The sequence below is a fragment of the Arvicanthis niloticus genome, chromosome 17 (assembly GCF_011762505.2).
Source record: "Arvicanthis niloticus isolate mArvNil1 chromosome 17, mArvNil1.pat.X, whole genome shotgun sequence".
Taxonomy (NCBI): Eukaryota; Metazoa; Chordata; class Mammalia; order Rodentia; family Muridae; genus Arvicanthis; species Arvicanthis niloticus.
The window spans coordinates 18,065,474-18,087,347 of NC_047674.1; the positions used below are offsets into that span (position 1 = coordinate 18,065,474).

Genomic DNA, 21,874 nt, shown 5'->3' on the forward strand with positions numbered 1-21,874 from the left:
GCCTCTGGTGCCTGGGGAGGGTTATTAGAGCAGACACACTTGCCACTCTCACTGAATGTGCCTAGTGTCTGGTCTAGCATACTGGTAGAGAGAGGCTATGGCTCACTGTCTACTGGACAGCAATGTGTGGTCTGTTCATTCAATGGGGTACAGGCCCAAAGATCACAGCCTCTTCCAGAATTTCTTGAAGTCTTAGAGAGGAACAAGCTTCTTTGGGTTTGAAAGCTGCTGGATGACTATGAGGTTGGTTCTGGAGTGCCTCTGGGTTACAGATGTGTGCCTGCACAGGTGCCCAGAGAAGGCAAAGGCAGCAACTTGGTCAGATCAGGGAATTGAGAGAACAGTATAGATCTGAGCAGTATAGATTCAGAGACAGTAAAAGTGCTGCTGTTCATTAACCCCTAGCCCACTGTGGTAAGAGCATGCCACCATGTGCTACAGAGCATCTGGAAAGGAAATGACTGAGGGCTCCAAGTTATATGGGATTGCTATGGCCCCAAGAGGCTCCACAGAAAGGGGAGAACTGCAGTTCATCCCTTAGTTAAGGAGTTAAGGAGAGGGAGTGGCAGAGATAAGAAAAGACATTTAACTAATGTTATTTAATGGCACCCTGTGTCAACCAAGAGTATACTTTTAATACAGTCTTTGTGAAAGCTGAGAAATCTTTAGTGAAAGAAAGAATTCTTGGTACTGTGAAGTTCTGTCCTGTAGGAAAATCTCTTGGGTTGCAAAGAGAAGAGTGTGGAAAAAACTGAGAAAGTTCTCCGGGATATGGCTGGCTCTCTCAGCAGTCTGTAGGGACTGCTAGGTTTGGGTCTCTGTGCTCTTCATGCCGAAAGATTCTGTGCATCTTGTCTAGGACTCAGGAACTGCAAACAGGGCAGCTGAGACTAAAAAGTGCCGTGGGTCCTTCCTGCATTCTGAGCCCCTAGCCAAGAACACAGACCTCAGTTGCTATGGACACCATCTGGCACAAGACAACAGGAGACAGAATAGGTTAAGAGACCTGAGCCTAGTGGTATGTGGCTCATTCAGGAAGCCATGGAGAACCATATGCAGCCCTCTAGGGTTGTACATAGGCAAGCATGGAGGACTCCCTCTGGTTTGAGATCTATGACCATCTTGGCAATGGTTATCAGAGAAAGTAGGGATGGGGGCAGATGAGAGGGCCATAGGGAACTGGGAGGAAGGACCCACTGGACAAAGGAGCAAATGTCAAATATAATGGTGTGGTGGGTCAGTAGCTCTCCTCTAGGGTACCTCTATGATCTTGGGAGTTGCACCCTCAGTATTTAATCACAGAGTCCAAAAAATGCTCTGGGCTCTGAGGGCTTACTGATCCCTCTGAATCCCTGCTTAACTGCAGAGTCACATACCATGTCCATGTAGTATAATCATTAAGAATTTCTTTACTATCTCTTGTAATGGTAAGTGGGCCTGGAATTCAACTCTCCTGATGGGTTTCCCTAAGGGATATGACACCACACAGGGAATGAATGTGTACATAACCATGGAAAGGCCTGGGAATTCATCCATAAAGATAGGTCCCTAAAAGACATTTCTGGAAAAAAAAAAGAAAGAAAAAAAGAAAAGAAAAGAAAAGAAAAGAAAAGAAAAGAAAAGAAAAGAAAAGAAAAACAGAGAAGAACAGTTTTTTGATAATTGTACCTGTGGCTATCCAGAATCCTGGTCACTGATTCTAGAATCCCACTTCCTTAGTCATAGCCTAGGAGTAAGATGACAACCAACAGAATCAAAGCTGTAGGGATTCCCTGGCTGGCCAGAGACTGGGAACCAGAAAGTGGTGCTGTTAACCTCTATTCCTTCATGTAAAGAACTGCAGTGTCTGAGGCTTCGCTCCTGCTCTCTAGTCATTACTGCCTGCTCTAGGCTGATATGTGCAATGTGTGCAGTCAACAAAGGATTCACATCCTGAATAGGCAAAAACCACACCGACGAGAAAAACCAGAAAATCAGGCAGAAATTTTGAAAAGGCCTGAACTCTTGCCACTTGCTAAGTGCAGTCATATAGGATGAACAGTTTTATTCCTAGGGCTACACTCAAACAGAATATATTCATGTGCACACAAAAGCATATATACACAGATTTGTCTATAATAACTTCTTTGTTTGTTTGTTAGTTTGTTTTGTTTTTTCGAGACAGGGTTTCTCCATGTAGCCCAGGCTGTCCTGGAACTCACTCTGTAGACCAAGCTGGCCTCGAACTCAGAGATCCACCTGCCTCTGCCTCCCAAGTGCTGGGATTAAAGGCGTGCGCCACCACCGCCCGGCTATAATGACTTCAACACAGAATCATAACGCTGATTAGATTAATGTGGAGTAGATAATCAGGGTTTTTTTTTTTTTTTTTTTTTTTTTTTTTTTTTGACAATTTCACTATGTAGCTAAGGATGACCTTAAACTCTTGATCCTCCTGCATCCACCTCTTAAATTCTAGGACTACATTACACCTGGCTCTAAAAGCCTTTCACAGTTTGGTTGCCTACCAGAACTTGATGATAATACCTATTGCAGACACCACACACACTTGTCACAGGACATGGAGAGATCAAGTTGGTACTGACTAAGAAGCTTCCTCCCTGTTGTTTAACCTTAACCATACTAAAAGATACTCTGTAGGCTGTTGTGGGAAGAGTCTTTAATAGTATTACTCAGCTGTGCGCCCTGTGAGCTGCAATACTGAGCAGGGTGGTAAGCTATGCCCGCGGTGCAGAAGTGCTGCAAATGTTCTGAGGTAGCCAGTCACTGGCTGAACTTAAGCCCATCCCACAGGAGGCAACACATACCTGTTTCTGTAAATGTGACCAAGATCTCTTGATTGGGGGAGCTCACAGAACCCAGGGGCAGAGCTACTGTTATTATTTTGCTAAAAGGACACAGCCTAACTGCCCTCTAAATTTGTGTCTTTCTACTCATAAGTTAGTGTAGCTCTTAGACCTCATCAGAGAATTATTCTTGTGTGCAGTGGACAGTGATTGCTGGAGTGCCCAGCCACAAGTGTGGCATCCATATCACTCCATCTCCAAAGCTCAGGTACTATGTCAGAAAGAGCCAGACGTCAGGGAGGACTGGGGTGAAACAATATCTTTTGGCATGTCAGGATGCTGTACTCACGCTCTAACAGCATCCATGTCACCTGCATAACACCTGCACAAGATCAAGCCTAGGCAACATTCTGTCATGGACTGGGGAGGAGTTTATGGCCTCCACCCTTAGCTGAGGACCTATGACAGTTGATAGCTTCTGGGATAGAAGTGAGTCAGTTTTATTTAGGGGTGTAGCTCTTGGTAAGTCAGTTCACACCCAGAAGTATATGGACAGCACAAATTAGAGTCAATGCATTATGAATGAGGAGGAAGAGGAGGACAATGACAAGAAGCTGGGGAGGAAGTAGGGAGGTGGGGAAGTTAGAAGAAGAAACTGGGGGTGAATATGATTAAAATATAGTATATGAAATTCTCAAAGAACTGATAAAAGTCTTTCCCAAAAAACCCAAAAACAAACAAACAAACAAACAAAAAAAACAAAAAAAACAAACCCTCCCATAGTTTCTCAAACTATTTTTATCACTGTATTAGGGATCCAACCTGGGGCCTTGTGTACGCCAGGCAAGTGCTCTATCACTGTCCTGTATCTTCAGCTTTTCAAAGGAAAGTTCTGTAGCAATGAAAATGAAGGGAGCACAACCATATACAACGATGGATCTCATTAATGTAATACTCAGAGGAAAACTAAGACTTACTGAATGATTCCATTTTTAGGGGCTCTAATAGTCTATTTCTTGACTTGTGAGTGTGTTCATTTTCTTTTTCTTTCTGTTTTTGTCTTTTTGAAAGAGGGTCTCCTGAAGTCTAGGCTGGTCTCAAACTCAATATGTAGCCAAGGATGACCCTAACTTTTGATCCTTCTATTTCTACCTCCTAAGTACTGTACTATTCTCTGCCTGCTGCCCATGGACCAAGATGTACTCTCAGCTACTGCTGCAGTGCCATGCCTGCCTGCACGTTGCCATGCTCCCTGCCATGATGATAATGGAATGACCCTCTGATACTGTAATTGAGCCCCCAGTAACATGCTCTTTTGTAAGAGTTGCCTTAGTCATGGTGTTTCTGCATAGCAACAGAACAATGACTAGGAGACAATGGCCTCCAACTACATACTTAGGGTCTGTAGCTTTTCTCTCTGCATATAGTGGTTTCAAAGTAAGTTTTATGAAGTGAGTTTATTGTATACATTTATTTTCTAGTGTGCACCACAGAAGAAAACAGTATAATGCCTATGTCATTCTGCATGCTGGAACATGGACCATTGTTCCATGTATGTGCATGCACTGAAGGGTCTATGGCGCACAATCAGCTCATTTCTTGGGACTTTCATGTCTTCTTGTTTTAAACCGTTCTGGCCTGAGAAGGGGAACAGTATCTGAACAGCCAAGTACAAGCTTGGCAGTATGGGAAACCTTTGGTAAGTAACTTCAGGGTTTTATCTCTTCAGCCCCATCTTTCCTGGTTCTCCTAGCAAATCTTGAGAAATGATGCTGATTTAGCCCCCCAATCTTGGTAATCTTGGTCATACAGATCACATGTGTATAGACAGCCACAGTAAAGGTGCCACACACAATACACGAAGGTACTATAAACCCTGATGCAGCAGCAGCTATCCTAGTCCTGCTGACTTCCCTGTCACAGATCCCTAGGCAACTTGGCATCAGTTCTCTATAGACCCACAGGCTGGACCCATGCCTGCTATGCACCTCATAGAGGAAGCAGCACTCTGGGAGAAGCCTGTCTGCTTCTTACATACAACCTTGGGCAGGGCATCTCTTAGATCACAGGTTTTCCTTTCTGTGAAGTGAGAACATATATGATTTCTCATCTTCTATTAGGGGAAGCAAGAGGAATCAGACACTGTATTTTGGCACCCGCATACTCTGGTTGCTGCTGTTGGGTGTCTGACACTAGGCAACAAGAACAGGAAGAGCCAAGGGTACAAACCCCACCTGCTGCGACGGTCACAGAGGCCCACACCTGCACTGTGAGTAGCTGACTCTGCATGCATGCTCCAGCTGCAGCTGTTTCCATGAGGTCACTTCTGGCATGTCTATGGCTGTGCCACCTCCAGCTCTGCACACTCTTCCTATCTCTGGGTTGATTCAGCTTCTCTTTCTCCTAACCTGGGGCTTTATAAGGAACAGGAAGTCATTCTTTATTCTGACCTGGCAGTGTCTGCATTTGCAGGAGGCCTGAAGGTGCTCACCCTCTGTCAGGAATGGCTCTTAGGTAACACTGCAGTTACAGCTCTAAGCACAGACAGAAAGTGCCATTTCAAAAGTGTTGGGAAGTGCTGATGCTGGTTTGAAGTTGTCAGGGGCTGCTGGGAAATATTCCATTTGCTTACTCAGGGGGGAAGGAAGAGGAGAAGAACCAAGCAGATGGAGGGATGAATTAATTAAACATGGGGCTTTGTCCAAAATCCCTTGCTCCGCCCCCTAACCCCACCCCCACCCCGCACCCCCAAGGGTGGTAAGTTTGGATCCCCTGCCACAGTCCAGGAAGTGGCTGCTCAGTTCTGATGCTGCAGCTGTCTTGGAGCCCTCTTCCTGATGCCATCCATGTCTTGAATCATCAAGCATTACCCCATGTGTGTGGAGGTCAGACACAGGCCAGGCCCTAAAGAAGGGGAGTTGCCTCCAAAGGTCATTGGCCCTGGGGCTTCCCATAGACTGGCTGAAGTGACTTAAGAGTAAGTGCAGCCTGGGAGTCCCTATTCAGACGTTCCACTCCTTCCCAGTGGCCAGGCTTGTACAGAGGCTTACGGCTGCTCTGCTCTCCTGGTAAGAAGTGGACAGAAAGGCCACTAAGTGGTATGAGCATAGATAGGGTCTGTGAACAAACAGTTGTTTCAATAACTCAAATATACCAGAATGACCTGGGAAGATGGCTTTGCATCACTGGGAAGCCCTGGAAGATGCAGTGTGCAGGCCTGTGAGGCTGGCTGGTGGCTGAAAGGCAAGAGGGTTCTGTGGAAGACTCATAATAAAAGATGCATCCTGACAAGCAGTTGAAGGCCAATAGTGAGGGCCAAGGCATGGAGAACAGTATGGAGCAAGGAGAGGGAAGCAGAACAGTATTGCTGCACTGTTTATGAGTTACGTGCTTGGTCTCTAAGAAAGCTTGCCCAGCCACCCAGGAATCTGCTTAGTTCTCCCATCTTGTCCTTGGCTTCAGAGAATTCCAGACTGACTTTGCTGCTGACCTGAGCATAATAAGAAACCAAGATGGTATTTCTGACACAATGGCTTTCGCAGCACTGGGATGCCTTCTAGCAGCATCCAGGATGGGAGATGGAGGCACTGGAGGATGACTGGATGACCTTCCCCATGGTTCATGCAGTGGGAATTAGTGTTGTCCAATGGCAAGTACATCATCTGCCTAAAGATACAGGCATTGCAATGATACCCAGAAGGCAACCTGCGTGCAGATATGGTCACAAGGGTACCCACTGACCTATCTTCTACTCACATCTTCTGAGTAGTGAATTCTTCTGGGAGGTAATGGCTGGCTCTGCTGGCAGGTGCCTATTCCTTCAGCTGGGTAAGATTACATAGTTTGGATAGTTATAGGATGATACCAGAATACATTGTTCTGAAGTCCAGGCTGGGCCTACTGGTTATTGAGGATAGTTTCCCAGGGTGATAACAACTGTCTTCCACCTAGTCTTTCCCCACTGTAGACATGTTAATGTTGGCTGTGTATGTAAGGTACTTGGAGTGAGCTGGCAGAGTTCCCTAGGCCTCAGCTTCTGTAGTGCATAGTAATGGAAGCACACTCTTCAGGTTGTGATGAGGGCTAAGTAGGAATGGCACATGCTGGTCCCCAGGAGTCTAATAGTCTAATGCAGCAGGTGCCCAAATGTGAGCTGCTATCATTATCACCACCACCAACACCACCACCATCCCCTTCATCATCATCATCATCACCACCACCACCACCACCACCACCACCACCATCATCAAGGCATAGCCCCTCCACCTCACTCACCGCCAGTGTCCCTGTCTCACTAACAACACACACTCAGAGAATCAGGGTCTTTGAAGAAGAGAAAAGGTACTTTAAAATTATATTGGGGCCATTTTCTAACAGGGCTACACCACTTTGCATCTGTGTACACCTCCCAACTACACAAGCCACAGGGTCACTACAGAAGCAGTAAGCATGGTGGCGGTGGCTACAGAGCCACAACCAAGGCCAAAGTCACTGACTCAGGTAAATAGGCAAGGGATGAGCACTGGGGTGGGGTGGGGTGGGGAGGAGGGTGGGTCCTGAAAAGGGAGGTTTGTTTCCTAACACACGTCTTACTCATCAACTCTTACACCTGCTTTATTTTCATGCATGCATGTATGATTGTATATGTATGGTGTGATACACACACACATTTATGTGTGTAAATGTTCATGAGTGTGTGCCATGAAGAAATGTGGAGTCAGAGGATAACTTCAGTGTTGGTTCTCACTTTCCACAGTGTTTGGCACAGGGGCTTTCTGTACACCAGGCTACCTGTGTAGCCTGTGACACTGGAGCTTTCTGTATACCAGGCTACCTGGCCTATGTTTCAAGGACTCTCTTCTCTCCTCCTCATATTTCACTGTAGGAATACTGGGGTTATAGGCTTGTGCTATTGAACTTGGGTTTATGTGGGTTCTGGGGGTTCAAACTCAGGTCCTTACACTTTTACAGTACATGCTTTAAGCCACTGCCCCAGCCCTCTATCTATACAGGTTCCTTTCTATTATATTTAAGGGCAAAAGAGACTTTGGGGGGTGGACATTTTGTGTGTGTACCAGAGATTTTCTCACATGGTGGCAAAAATGTTGAGCACCCCCTGCATGGAAACCTGAGCTAGAAAGCCTGCCACAGCTGCTCAGCATGTAGGTGGTGCTCTCCACTGAGTGAGTGCCTTAGCTTACTTGTTGCTGTCTCGGTACTCATAGATATGGCATCCTTGAGGCAATCCAGTCTCATGGTCCAGAGTAAAAGCGAGCTTCAACTAAACAAAGAAAAAAGAAAAACAAGTGAGTTTTGGCTCAATGGAATGGAGAACTCGAACAAATCAGCTCCCTCCAGTGGATGTGTCATGGAAACCTCAGCCTCTCCCTGTGGAAGAAGAGCCATCATCTCTGGAGCTCTTCCATCCACAGGTCCTGTCACCAGGGGCTTCTTCTGCACCATGTAATCTGTACTCACGAAGCATACTTATAGCTGCCTCTGAGCTAGCAGAGGACGCAGGAGCACTACAGCAGTGGGGTCACCTTTGTGGAGCCTGCTGTCTATCACAAGAGCAAATCTCTATTTTATGGAACATCCAGGTATATGTAGAAGTTTGAACTGAAGAGAGTTCTTGGAACCTTTATGGGGAGGTAATTTACCATGTTTCTAGAGAAGGAAATGAGTTGACCTAGACAAAACAGGGCTGTGGGAAGGATGGGCGATGAGACCACAGGTGAAGGAACAGTTGTCCTGGGCAGTGACACTGCGGGAGGAAAGCCAGGTAAAACAAGCACGGCACTCTGATCTCTGCCTTAGCTACACAAGATGGTTAAGACCTGCTCTAAGAAAGGGGTGGATGATGTCACCAGAGTTTTGTTTGGGAAGACCCTCTAGCTGGCTACTGTGCTGTCTGCAGGAAGAGGAGAGAAATGGGAGCCTACACAGGGCTGTTCCTGAGGCTGAGGGAATGGGAGTGGAACCAGAGGGCAGGAAGGAAAGATGGAGAGAACTGGACACTTGGGAGATCTAACTGGCAGTGAGTTTTAGAAGTAGAATCAACAGCAGATGGATATGGTGGCAGAAAGGAGAACCGAGGTTCAAGGTTTGGAACAGCCAGTTAGGGTCAGTGATAGTAAATATTATACTGCTGGGAAAGAAGGGGGTTCAGGTTTTGGTTAGGGGCATGTTGATCTGGAGACCCCATTAGTGAAGATGAAAACAGGAACCTGACGAGTCCTGGTTTCTTTTGGGACGCTGGCAAGGAGACCTCAGGTGAATACGGAGCTTCACAGGGCTGAGACAGGTTTACTATCTGTCTTGCTGGAGCCTAGTGCTCAGGGAACTTGAACATTTCCAATGTGGAGCCAATTACTATCTCTAAAAATCACCAGGGAAAAATTAGCTATATTAACTCCATGTTAGGGGAATCCATTATTATGACTATTTTTCCTGCAGGGTTGTTAACTAATGATTCGCACCATTACATACTGGACACTTTCTCTCCCTCAGATCAAAGCACACTCTTGGGAATGGTCTGTCCTCTTACTGACCCAGATGAACATTCAAACTAGAAACAAATGCTTCTTTACCACAACAGAGCCAGGACCTTCACTGGAGTCAAAGGCATGCTTTTCTTACAGAGTATACCTTGGCTCTAACCAGGCCTCAATTTCAGTTAAATAAAAAAGAATTTAGTTCAGCTACTATGGAAATCAGTGTGGAGGCTTCTCCAGAAAGGGGTGGGGGTGGGGCGGGGATGGCACTATCCTCTGATCTGGTTCTACCACCCCTGGACATCTGTCAAGATCAGCACAACACAGACATCTGCACCAGCGCAGTCGTCACAGCACTTCTACACAATCAGCCTCAATGCCATCAAGAGGGGAATGGATACAGAAAATGTGGCCCACACATATAGTGGAGCTTTATTCAGCAATCAAAAAGAATGAGAGCTGGGGATTTGCCCAGTGGTTAGAGCACTAAAGTATGAGGACCAGAGTTGGGGCCCTAGAACCCACATAAATGCCCGTAATTCTAATCCTGGAGGGGAGAGAGGGGCATCTCCAGAGCAAGCTGGATTGAAAGACTGGCTTTATTAGTGAGCACTGGGTTTGATAGGAGACTGTACCTGAAAGAAACAAGTGGAAAAGCAACTGAGGATGACTCCTAAGCCTCCGCACGCACACACCCACCCACACATGTACCCACACATGTATGAGCACAGTGGAAAATGAAAAAAGAACAAGAATAAAAATTTGTCATTTGAAGGGAAATAGATATTAAGTAAAATAAGCTGGACCTAGACAGATATATCCTGTCTCCTGCATGGAATCTAGAACAAGAGACTTGAGAATAGTGGAGGTTCTATTTTGGAAGGGCCAGGGGAGTGGGGACGAGATGAGGTAATGGGGATGACCATCAGAGTATAAGTACACGTGTATAGGAAGGATAACACAGATCCATCATTTTGTATAATTAGTACATAAATACAGAGGTGTGGCTTTACATGTCTTTGTTATTGCACTAGGGATGCTGAGGTGGAAGGACTGAACCAGATTCAGGGCCATCCTGGGCCACCTCCTGAGATTCTGTGTCAAAAAGAAGTGACACCTAAAGCAAAAGAGTCCACTGCATAGCAGATCAATGGCAACAACAACATTTCATCACAACTATAACCTTTTGCCCCCACTTCTTTCTTTCTAGCTGAGGCAGTGTATTGATTTTGTCCATTAAAAATGAATGAATGTACAAACAAAAACAAAAACAAATCTACATTCTTAGAAGTTTTGGTATCTTCTGCCTCAGTATTTTAAGCTATGGATCTGTGGCTTAGAGAAGAGTTTCACTGAGAACTGTTTGCTTCAGTGTCACTACTGCATTGACTCTAAAAGACCAGCAACGGTGGCAAAAGTCAGGAACAAGGACAGGCCCCACAGCAGTCCGTGTGGGAGAGCAGGTGGTCGTGATGGGATTGGCAGCACAGTGGGAGGAGTCTCCACTTTATCAGCACTTTCTAGATTCCTTAGGACAAGGTAGCTCTATTTGATTTTGAGCGAAGACTAGCATGCCCCCCAGCCTTGTTTTATATTTTTCTGTTTCCCAGGGATTTGGCTCCTTAGTAGAGCTGGTCTTTGCTGAATGTCTCTGCCTATCCTATTGGTCACTGTACTGAGAACTGTAGTATTCAGCTTCTCAACCACCCCCCAATGCTCCCCCCCATCTTGAAAGGGGGAACAGGATCAAGGAGGACTGGATATCAGGCTGCTTCAGGGAGGCAGGAGGGGTGAGCTAATAGGGCAAGCTGCATGTAAAAACTCACATGGTCAGAAAGGGAAACCACAGCAGGTATCAGAGGAGAAGACACCTGGTGGTCAGGGAGAGATGGGCTAAACTGAAGGCAAGCTTTGCAGGTGAAGGGCTTTGGGCAAGGCCATAATGGCAGACTAAAAAGATAAGGCCTGGGCCTCAGGCAGAGTTGTGGGGATGGGGGCATCCAGACACAGCTTAGAGAGAAGACACATAGGACCCTGTAATGGGGACTCCAGAATCTGCCTCCTAGCCCCAAAAGTAAAAAAAGGAGGGATGAAACAGGCACTGTGGTCCTCAGTCAGGAAAACACTGGTAAATGTGATGGGGGGGGGGGGTGCTTCAAGGTCAGGAAATGATAGAAACAGCAATTTAACAATAAGACAAGTCAGAGTGGTGGGAAGGGGGGACAGAGGGGAACTCAGTTATTAAATATTTATTTAAGTACTTGTATTATCAAATGCACACCAAGTGAAGAAGGTTTTCCTTTATCCTGATGACCACTTGAATTAGGTGTTATAATTTCCTTTTAATAGATGCAGAACTTGGGACTGATAAAGATTAAGAATTTATCTGAGTTCAGTAATGAACACCCATAGTCTTTGCATTCAGAATTCTGAGACAGAAGGGTCATACTTTTAAGGACAACCTGGGCTACATATTGAGATCCTGTTGAGGCAGGTGTGTGTGTGTGCCTATGGAGATAACTCAGGTGAGAGAGGTTAAAGAGAGCTAGTTGGTAAAGTACTTGCCATACAGCAGAAGGATCTGAGTTTGATTCCCCAAATCCATGGTTTAAAAGCTAGGCATAATGTGCATCTGTGAGCATGCCTGTAATAGTTAGTGTTGGGGAGGCAGAGACAAGCAGATCCTGGGACTCAATAGCCAGCCAGTCTAGCTTTCTTGAACCCAGAACAGTGAGAGACAACAAGAAGAAGAAGCAATGGACAACACCTGAGGAACCACCCCTGAGGTTGTTTGGCTTCCATATACAAGGACATCTACATGTACACATATGCCCATATATACACAAACACACATGTGTACACTCACACAAACCAATCCTTAAGTAATTTGTCTACAGCACAATAGAACCAGAGTTTTAACTCAAACTCATGCTCTCTGCCTATTGCTAGTACTATGGAACTTTACTAGTCTGGATATGAAGCAGGAAGGGAGGTGTCACAAACACAATTACAGATTGTCTGCCTCAGACAGCAGGACAGATGATGAGGCTACCACCGCAGGCAATGCAGGAGGGTAAGCTTGGGAGGTGAGTGGGGATGGCCAGAAGGCTGCTCTATGTACGGTCCTGAGGTTTCCAAGTGTATGTGCAGGCTTCATCTGGTAAGATGAGAGCTTGCTGCAGTGGGTGAGACTGTCCTGAGAGAGTTCGTGGAAGGAAGAAGATCCTAGACAAAGAAGATCCTTTGGAGACAAAGAACACCTCCATGAGAGAGCTGGGAGCAGAGACCAAGAAGGGTGGCTGTGGGTCTTGATTTATGTCTCGAAGAAGCTAAGGGGAAATAAATATGCCTTAAGGAAATAAGAGCCAAGCCAGTTTGTTACACCCTCCTAAAATGCCACGTAGAAGAGGAGTGTGTGTCCCAAACAGGGACCCCACTGGACTTGGCAGAACGGGCTGCTGGAGAGTAGTAGTGGGAGCAGAGGTGGGTAGGGAGACAGATTGAAAAGCGAGAAGCAAGGAAACGGAGGTTGAAATAGCTTTAGATAGCTGTAGGGAGGAGACAACAGAGACTACAGTGGGACAGCACAGAGAGTGAGAGAGTAAAGGGAGTGTATCTAAGTGGTAACATTTTAAAGTAGAAGTGACCAGGAGAGGGAGACACACGAGCTGGAAATAAGGATTGTTGTTTCTGAGATCACCAGGGACTGGAACCCAACACACCCAACACACATGGAAGACCTTCTCTACTGCAGAAGATGGGAGGGGTAAGCAGGGATGCAAACAGGTCTGTAGGCCAGGCAAAGAGGGTTTAGAACATTCTAGCATGGCTTTTGTTCTTTCTACCTAAGAACTAGGAAGTCAAATTATCTGCAAAGAATGGAGAGTTTGATGAGGGGACTAGAAGTTTGAGCTAGCTGCAGTGAAAGTTGCAGCTACTTCTTTGGAAGACAAGACAAAGACCTAGATGGGGCTGCACAGGAGGACTATTGGGAAGCACTCAATAGTTAGGATTAGTGAACAACCCCCTGTAACCTTGACAGTAGTGTGAAGAAGAAAGCCAACCTGGTCCAAAGCTGGATCTTTCAAGAAAGGTTTGAGGGATGAATAACGGGCAAGGGAGGGCAATACAATATGGCAACAGATGGATACAGATGGGTCAAGGAACTAAGTGCTGAAAGACATGAAAGAGAAATGAAGCCCAACTGAAAGAAAGCAGAGTGTCTGAGTGACAGATGTTCTGTAGAAAACTAATATTTTTGAAGTACATCTGCTCTAAGCATCCTTCATGTGATAGTATTAGATTCTCACACTACACTGTAAGAGATTTGGTATGTATTAGACCCATATTGACCAGTAAGCAGCAGAACTGAAGTCCTTATTGTAAAGCACCTGGCTATACTGGCTTCCTAGGTACTTATGGACTCTAGGGAGGTGGGAAGACCAGGAGCTGTGGTCAGATAATAGACTGTGTGTGACTTTAGGATGGACAGGTAATTAAAATATTCAAAGGAGTAGAGAGGTAGGGATGGGACAAGATGGGCACAGTACTCTAAGAAGCTCTAAAATCTACCCAGGACAGTGATATGCTTGCTGTTTCTCAGAGAAGCCAAGCCATTAGGCATGTTTATAGGCATGGAGGTACCTACAAGAACAAAGTTCAATATGAATGAATGAGTATGCTGATTCCTGTAACAGACACAGAGGCAGAACTGGAAGGCATGTCCTTTTTAATTACGAGCCATCTAGGGACTGCAGGGAAAAGCAGACCCAATCTCTAGAGGCAGACTGGACCTGACAATGCTAAGGGAGACCCATCCTTTCAGTTGCTCAACAGTCATCCATGCTGGCAGTGTCCTGACTGAGGAACAGGAAGGGATGTGTGAGCCAGCTGAGGCCCACAAGCTAGAGGAGTATGTACAGTGAGTATAAAGGCCAGTGCAGCTGTACCAGTGCCTCCAGCTAGAAAGCAAGCAGGAGAATGCCCAAGGGAAGCAGAACAAAAGACCTACAGCTGAGGACATCCAGGCAGAGACACTCAACAGAGGCCAGCTCTACTGAAACTAGGGACCCAAACCCCTGGGGAAGCAAGAAAGAGCTCCCATCTTGTCAGCACCCTGAAGAGCAACAGTATTTCCTGGATACTTTCTGCCATAAGCCTTGCCAGAACAGAGCCCTACTTGCTGCCCTCTCTGCCAACCTGGGGACATAACGAAGCCCTGAAGGGCTTCCCTCAGTGGGAAGTCAGTCCACAAGAGTGGTAGCCACTCTGGCTGCAGCTGCTACATGGAATAGAAGCACTGACTGCTAGTCGGTCCTCTCAAAGGGATGGGCTTCCTTGGTGGCCACTTTCTAGCTGCACAACATCCCTGACACCGAGTGAGGTGAAGAAGGTGAAGGCTTCCAGGCATTCACAAGGCTGCTATCTAGGCCACTGCCATAGGAATGACGTTTTGAAAGGGACCTAGGGAGAGGCAAGGCTCTCAGCTTGACAAAGGACAAGCAGGTCATCTTCAGGTAGAAAAAGGAAGGGTGTGGTGGTACACACCTTTAATCCCAGTACTCAGGACCCAGAGATAGAGCTCTGTGAATCTGAGGCTAACCTGGTCTACATGAAGAGACCCTGCCTCACAGAAAGAAAAAAAGAAGGAAGGAAAGGAAGGAAGGAAGGAAGGAAGGAAGGAAGGGGAGGGAGGGAGGGAGGGAGGGAGGGAGGGAGGGAGGGAGGGAGGGAGGGAGGAAGGAAGGAGAGGGAGGGAGGGAGGGAGGGAGGGAGGAAGGAAGGAAGGAGAGGGAGGGAGGGAGGAAGGAAGGAAGGAGAGGGAGGGAGGGAGGGAGGAAGGAAGGAAGGAAGGAGAGGGAGGGAGGGAGGAAGGAAGGAAGGAGAGGGAGGGAGGAAGGAAGGAAGGAAGGAGAGGGAGGGAGGGAGGAAGGAAGGAAGGAAGGAAGGAAGGAAGGAGAGGGAGGGAGGAAGGAAGGAAGGAAGGAAGGAAGGAAGGAAGGAAAGAAGGAAGGAGAGGGAGGGAGGAAGGAAGGAAGGAAGGAAGGAAGGAAGGAAGGAAGGAAAGAAGGAAGGAGAGGGAGGGAGGAAGGAAGGAAGGAAGGAAGGAAGGAAAGAAGGAAGGAGAGGGAGGGAGGAAGGAAGGAAGGAAGGAAGGAAGGAAAGAAGGAAGGAGAGGGAGGGAGGAAGGAAGGAAGGAAGGAAGGAAGGAAGGAAGGAAGGAGAGGGAGGGAGGGAGGAAGGAAGGAAGGAAGGAGAGGGAGGGAGGAAGGAAGGAAGGAAGGAAGGAGAAGGAAGGAGGAAGGGAGGGAGAGGAGGGAGAGAGAGGGAGAGAAAGAGAGACAGACAGACAGAGAGAGAGAGAGAGAGAGAGAGAGACAGACAGACAGACAGACAGACAGACAGACAGAGATTTTTATTTCTAGAAACTTAGGCTGAGACCACACAGGAGAGCAGCTGTGGGCAGCAGAACATAAAACTCCTGAAGGGACCCTCCACTGTCCAGGCTTCATGACAGGGTGAACAAGGCATCTGGCCATAGGACTAAGGCTGAGTTAAAGGCTGGAACACTTGGGACAGGATGACAAACTTTCTACAGATTTGGGGAATAGGGGTGCAAGCTCACTGGGGTTGTTGAGTCTCTTGGGTTTTAAGTATAATGGCAAGGGAGACCAGCAGTGTCCCCTCCCAGGAACCACAAGACGAGTTGGCTGAGGAAATAAAGGGCTTCCTTTTGTGTCTCAGATTCCACCATGTTGGGAGAAAAGCCTTAGGGAAAGAATGAACACAGATTATGAACAGAAGATTATGCCCAGGCAGCTGATTCTTAAACACCATTGAGTAGGGAAGCTCAGAGCTTCTGGTGCTTTTAAAAACTACTAGTCTGAGCCTGGGTAAATGTTGAGAAACTCTATGCAGGTAATGAGAAGGCTGAGTCAGTGAGGGGCTTGCTTCCAGCCTGTGTTCAATTCTGGGAATCTACATGGTGAAAGGAAAGAATTGACTCCCATAAGCTGTTCTCTGAGCTCCACACCTTCTCGTTGGTACATTTGTGCATGTGTGTGTGTGTGTATATACATACACATGAACAAAGATAAATAAATATTTAAAATATCAAGGAATTCCTTGTCTTGTCCACAACTGATGTAAAATGCCCTCTCATGGGCGCCAGTGCCTCTGTGCAGGCCTGGAAGGTGCCAGCAAGTTAGAAGGCGATTTGGAAGCCCAACTCCGAGTTCACTCGCAGGGATGTAAAGATAGAGGCAGTGGTGAAAGTCCAGCATAGTTTTCTGGCTAGGCCTGCTCTAGTTCTGCCCACCTTCTTCTCTGGGAGGCAGAGCTTATTTCAGTTTGTAGCAGTTAGGACTCAGGTTCAGGCTCAGGTCAAGGAGCAGTCTGGAAAGCCTCTCAGCTTCCCATGGTTGAGGCTCCCTCACCATTCCTGGGTCTTGCAGGGTATCTGACTGCTCCTTATGTGGAAAGTAGCCAATCCTACACAGGGCCAACATTTGGGGAATAACACTTACAGCATACTTGAAAGGAACAGAAAAGTTCCTCCCACCTGAAGCTTAGGTTTGGAAATTGAAAAATCTTATTAGGAGGGAATCTTCACATTCTTTGAAGTGATCTTTACTTTTCCTTCGTTAGTCTTCATTGTTTGGTTTGGATTTCCTAAGCATTATTTCTTTTTTCCATCTCCTCTTTGCTTTCTTTTATAAGACAAAGATGCTGTGGGCTTTGCTTTAACTTGGTTAACAGCGATTCTATGGCAATGTATTAAATTTCTTTCTCCTAAGTCCACTGAAGTCTTTTTGGACTTGAAGAGCTTTTTAAGAAAGAACTTGCTCATTCAGCAGGATTTTCCTCCCTGCTCCAAGCTCTGGTTCTGACCTGGAAAAAATAAGAGTAAGAAAGAGCAAGAAGAGAATCCTGCAGTCCTGACGCTCAACTTCACAAACCACAAAAAAAGGACCTTGCTCCAGTAACGTAATCACGAAGAGTTCTGGCACCTTGGTCTTTCAAGAAAAATACATCCATCTGCTGGCACAGGGACCCTCTAACTAAATCCTGTTCAGCATGGAGTTCCCGATTCGTTAGTGTTGGAAGTCTACAGCGAGGCTGGCCGCTCCCACTGGATGACGCCTCCCTGCAGTGTGAGTCTGGAAACCCCACAGCTGTGTCTTCACTTAAGGCCGCTTCTCCTGACTCCACTGTGTCCTGTTCCAGAAGCTTGTTCTATTCTTATTAAAGCTAAAACCGACAAGAGAAGGATTCTTCGATGTTGAGGTTTGATTTGCTCAGAAGAAGCCACGTCTTAGCGCTATGTCTTGTCCCAGGGAAGGCTGCTCACTTGGGAGGAACATCGAAACAGTAGTAGTTGTCCTGCCCTCCTGGCTAGTTGCCTCCTCTCCTGAGGGCCACCTCTTTTATCACCACGGTAAGACCAGTGCGGCAGGGCTCTACTTCACTTTCGTCTCCATCGCTGGCGAGGCCCACACAGAAGAGCCTATTCCTTCCTAGCTGCCTCTTTAGCAGACTGACAGTCCCTGGGAGGTCCCAGAGGCTTCTAGTTGCTTCTATCTAGTCACTGGGCTGTTTGCCTCTCCCATTTTCAATTAAGGTGAAAACAGTAAATACAAGGTCTCATGAGCAAGCCTGCATATGCCACATGTAGCCAGATGAGGAGGCTGTAGCCACCTGACCACTCTACTCAAAACGAGCAATTACAGACACAACTATTTCCTCTTGCATCTGGGGCCTCAGATCAGCCATTGTTTGGGCACATAGGCAGGTACCAATGCTGACTGTGGAGGTGGCACATGGCTCCTCTGAGTCCATGGGAACGATACTATACAGGTGTGTTGGCCTCTTCTTTATCTGCCTAGCTACTCTAAAGCTGTGCACTTGCTGTGAACAGTAGAGACCCTATCAGATCCCCCACTTCAAAGTGGTTGCTATAAGAAAAATTAAGTGTGTTGCCTATTTATTTGTTTAGTCATTTTCTTACCTGAGACACGGTCTCAGGTAGCCCAGGATAGCCTTAAACTATCTATAGAGCTGAGGTTGTTCTATCTTGTGCTTCTGATCCCTGATCCTTCTACTTCCACCTCTTGAGTGCTGCGATTACAGGCATGAGCCATGTGTCAGAGAGGAATGAGCCCAGAACTTGGTGTGTGTTTGCGCTTAGTGCATCAATGGAGCTGCATCCACAAGGATGCTCTAACATTACCTGGGACTCACTGAGGTTCCAGAAGAGCTAGTGCTTCCCAGACACATGGCCTTCCTTGAATGGTTTTAGTCATCCTCCATTCTCACCAAGTTTACCTTACGACAGAGCCTATAAACATATTTTTTTTTTCATTGCTGCAAGTGTATGCAGTGTCCTTAACAGCAAACCTTGCATGAGAAACTGCTCTTAGTACCAGGAAAGACATCCTTCAACTTTCAGTGAAGTTTGTTATTAAAAAAAAAAAAAAAGTGCCTTATCACCCTCCCCCTCAGCTTTCTGAGGTAGGATTGCTTCTGCTGTTTGGATACTGCAGTAAAGAGTCTGGTGCCTACTCGGCACACAGATACTGGGAGCTCACCTTCCATTTGCCTCCCTTCCCGGGTCTCTCACTTCCTGTTCTCCTAACATGTTCACCTCATTGCTTATCTCCTTTGCTGCAAGTCCTCAAATTTCTTTTGGAAACAGAGGGTGCACATAAGATAAGTAAAGTTCTTTACAATACAAGGCCAACATATATATAAAATTATGAGAGTTCAAACAGAACCTTTCTAAACAGCTATGACGGCAGGCACTCAGTTTGTGGAAGAAGGAAATGGGACACTCTCACAGTCTTCAGAGCCAGTGATCAGGCTGGCTCTCTTCTTGAAAAAACAGAAGAGAACAGAATGATCTTCCAGGGAATTGGCCTCAGTTTCCAGGGACTTGGGGAGTCAGGAGTTATGTAAACCAAACTGAGAGCCAGCAGCTTTGGCTTGCCTGTTCTCTCCCTGAGTCTGGATGGAGGTGGGCTCTGGGAACCTTAGATGCCCCACCTATACCATGGAGCCCAGTTCCTCTGTGGCTGTCCTGAGGTTTGTCTCCTGGAGGAATGTGGAATCTTTTTAGCCAATTGAAGGAAAGTCCTTCTGTATCTGTTGGGAGAGAAGCTCAGTGCTTCTAGAAGAGTCAGTATGTACCCACTAAGGTGTTTTAATGAGGACGCTCTCTTTGCATCCTTATGTAAGGAGGTCTTATGTAAGAAAGAGCAGTTGTCAGGGTTCATGATTTGATGCTAAGCTAATTGGTTTCCTCTCTCCCAGAGGCCAAGTGCCTGTATTCAAAATGACAATATTGCCATCTCAGGCCCCTTTGGGTCTTGGGGCAAGCCACCTGTCCCTCCTCTATTGCCTGCTGCTTGCTCCAGTGAGTTTGGTGCACCTCCTGCCTGAGAGCCACTCTACTACCATTCAGCCCTAAGTGCCCACCAGTCATACAGCTGCTGACTAGACTGTTCAGAACTCTCTCCAGTGACTGTCTAGGAGTTGAAGGAGACCTGAATTGCTATTCCTATCCAGGTTGCTATTTGTGTGCCCTCTTCCTTATAGAGCAACATTAACTAAGAGGTGCTGTCCTACCTGTAGTAAAAATCAGGGAACACATGAGAGTTGTGAAATTTAAAGACATCACAAATACTTTACATCCTAGAAGAGATGAAAATATTAAACAAAATGTAAGAGGTTCAGGAGCATAACAGCAAGAGCCAGGCTCAGTAAGAAAGGAAAGACATTCTTCTGGCCTTGCTAACTGTGATGTGTCACCTGTGGTGAGAGAGCCCTTGGATAATCTTGTTCTTTAAGAAAGTGCATATGGAGACCAATGAGACGGCTCCTGCTGCTGCCTGACGACTTGACTTTGATCCCAGAGGATGGTAGGCGGAGAGAAATGACTTCCATAAACTGCTTTTCGATCTCCACATGTGTGCTGCGGCATGTGTATACACTCATACATACATGCACACAAAATAAATAAGGATGAAATTTAAAAAGAAACTGTATATACTATTCAATGTTAATGAAATAAGTTCACAACTTTTGTTAAGCAGAAACGTGTGCTCCCTCTAACTCTATATTGTATAACACACAGTCTTTGTGGGGGCTCCAAAGCTAGAATTCAGGAGCTAGACCAAGTCTAACTGTTCTAGTCTAGATCTTTCCTCCAATTGAACTTTCTTTTTCTTTGTAGCATTCACACTTCTGCTTCTGTCTCCTTTGCTGTGCCCTGGCCTTACAACTTGAGAAGGCAAGTTAGACTAGAAGAAAAAGGTCACCCATCCAGCTTTGGGTCCCAGCTTTACTTCTTAATAGTTAGGTGACCTTCCTTCTTTTACCTCTCTGTGCCTCATTTTCTGACTCTGAAGAATTTTAGGAGAGAATGACAGCACTTCTGAGGTTGTTGTGAAAATTAAATGAGGAAAACCACAGGCTAACAGCTATGACCTATCTACAATGGTGGCCCTGTAGTGGCAAGGCCTGTAGCAAAACTACACAGTTTTGCTAATGTGCTAGCTCCACATGAGAAAAAAACGAGGTACTGAAACAAACTCAGTTAGTTCAAAAGAACTCACTGAAATCTGAGTGGTTTCTACAACTACAGGATTCTGTTTCATTTTTCTTTTTTAGACAGGGTCTCACTATGCAGCCCTGGCAAGCCTTGAAAATACTGCAGACTAGGCTAGCTTTGAACTCACAGAGATTCACCTGTCTTTGCTTTCCAAGTACTGGTATGAAAGGCAAGTGCCACCATGTTTTGTTTTTAACTTGAGCAGTATTAGGGAAACCACTTTTTTCTCTGCAGGCCTCCCTGGGAGACATAACAGCAGACCTGGGCCACAGACTTCAGTGGAGTCTTGCAGTACTTACACGACTGCACAGGTGGCCAGGCTGACATAGCTCCTCTGTCACATGGTAGCCCCAATCTTCTCCCTTGGTGGCTGGTCTCTAGGGCTGTTTCAACCTATGGCAGCATTATATACCTATAACTGAGCTACACTCTTCAAAAGCAAGGCTTCCACTAACGATGGTAGTACATGCCTCTAACTCTGGTACTCTGGAGGCTGAAGCAAGAGAGTTTGAGGCTAGCCTGGGCTACACAGTGAAACCTTGCTTCAACAATAACCACAACAACAACCACAACAACCACCACCACCACCACCAGCAGCAGCGAGCCAACCAACCAAATAACAAAAATACTAATAAATTAATCAAATAAACAAGTAGCCAAAACCAACAACCTAAGACGGCCACTGTGTTGGCAGATGTGCCTTGCCATGGTAGCAGCCCAGCCAGCATCTTGGCTCCAGCAACAACTTGTCTATTAATTGGTGACTGGGTGGGGAAGCGGCCACAATGACCTGCTAGAGCATGGCCTGGGCCGGCTTAGGCAGTTCAAATGCAAGTATACTGTTCTGTTCAACCCTTCCCATTTATCCTTAAGTTGGAATGTATGTCCACTGTGTATTGATCTGCTCAGCTAGTATCTCGTCCCAACCAGCCTAGTTCTGATACAGAAGTCTCAACTTTGGACTTACCCAACCTTGGGTAAGTTCC

The 21,874-nt window shown here is 46.3% G+C and overlaps 1 protein-coding gene across 6 annotated transcripts in view; it reads right to left on the reverse strand.

Moving 5' to 3' along the window:
• Nucleotides 1-21,874, reverse strand: part of Dis3l2 (DIS3 like 3'-5' exoribonuclease 2) — a 309,644-nt gene that overhangs the window by 20,895 nt on the left and 266,875 nt on the right. For all 6 annotated transcript variants that reach the window (XM_076914866.1, XM_076914868.1, XM_034521596.2 and 3 more), the window contains one exon: nt 7,988-8,067. In XM_076914866.1, coding sequence (XP_076770981.1) covers nt 7,988-8,067 — 80 coding nt within the window. The remainder of the gene's footprint in view (nt 1-7,987; nt 8,068-21,874) is intronic.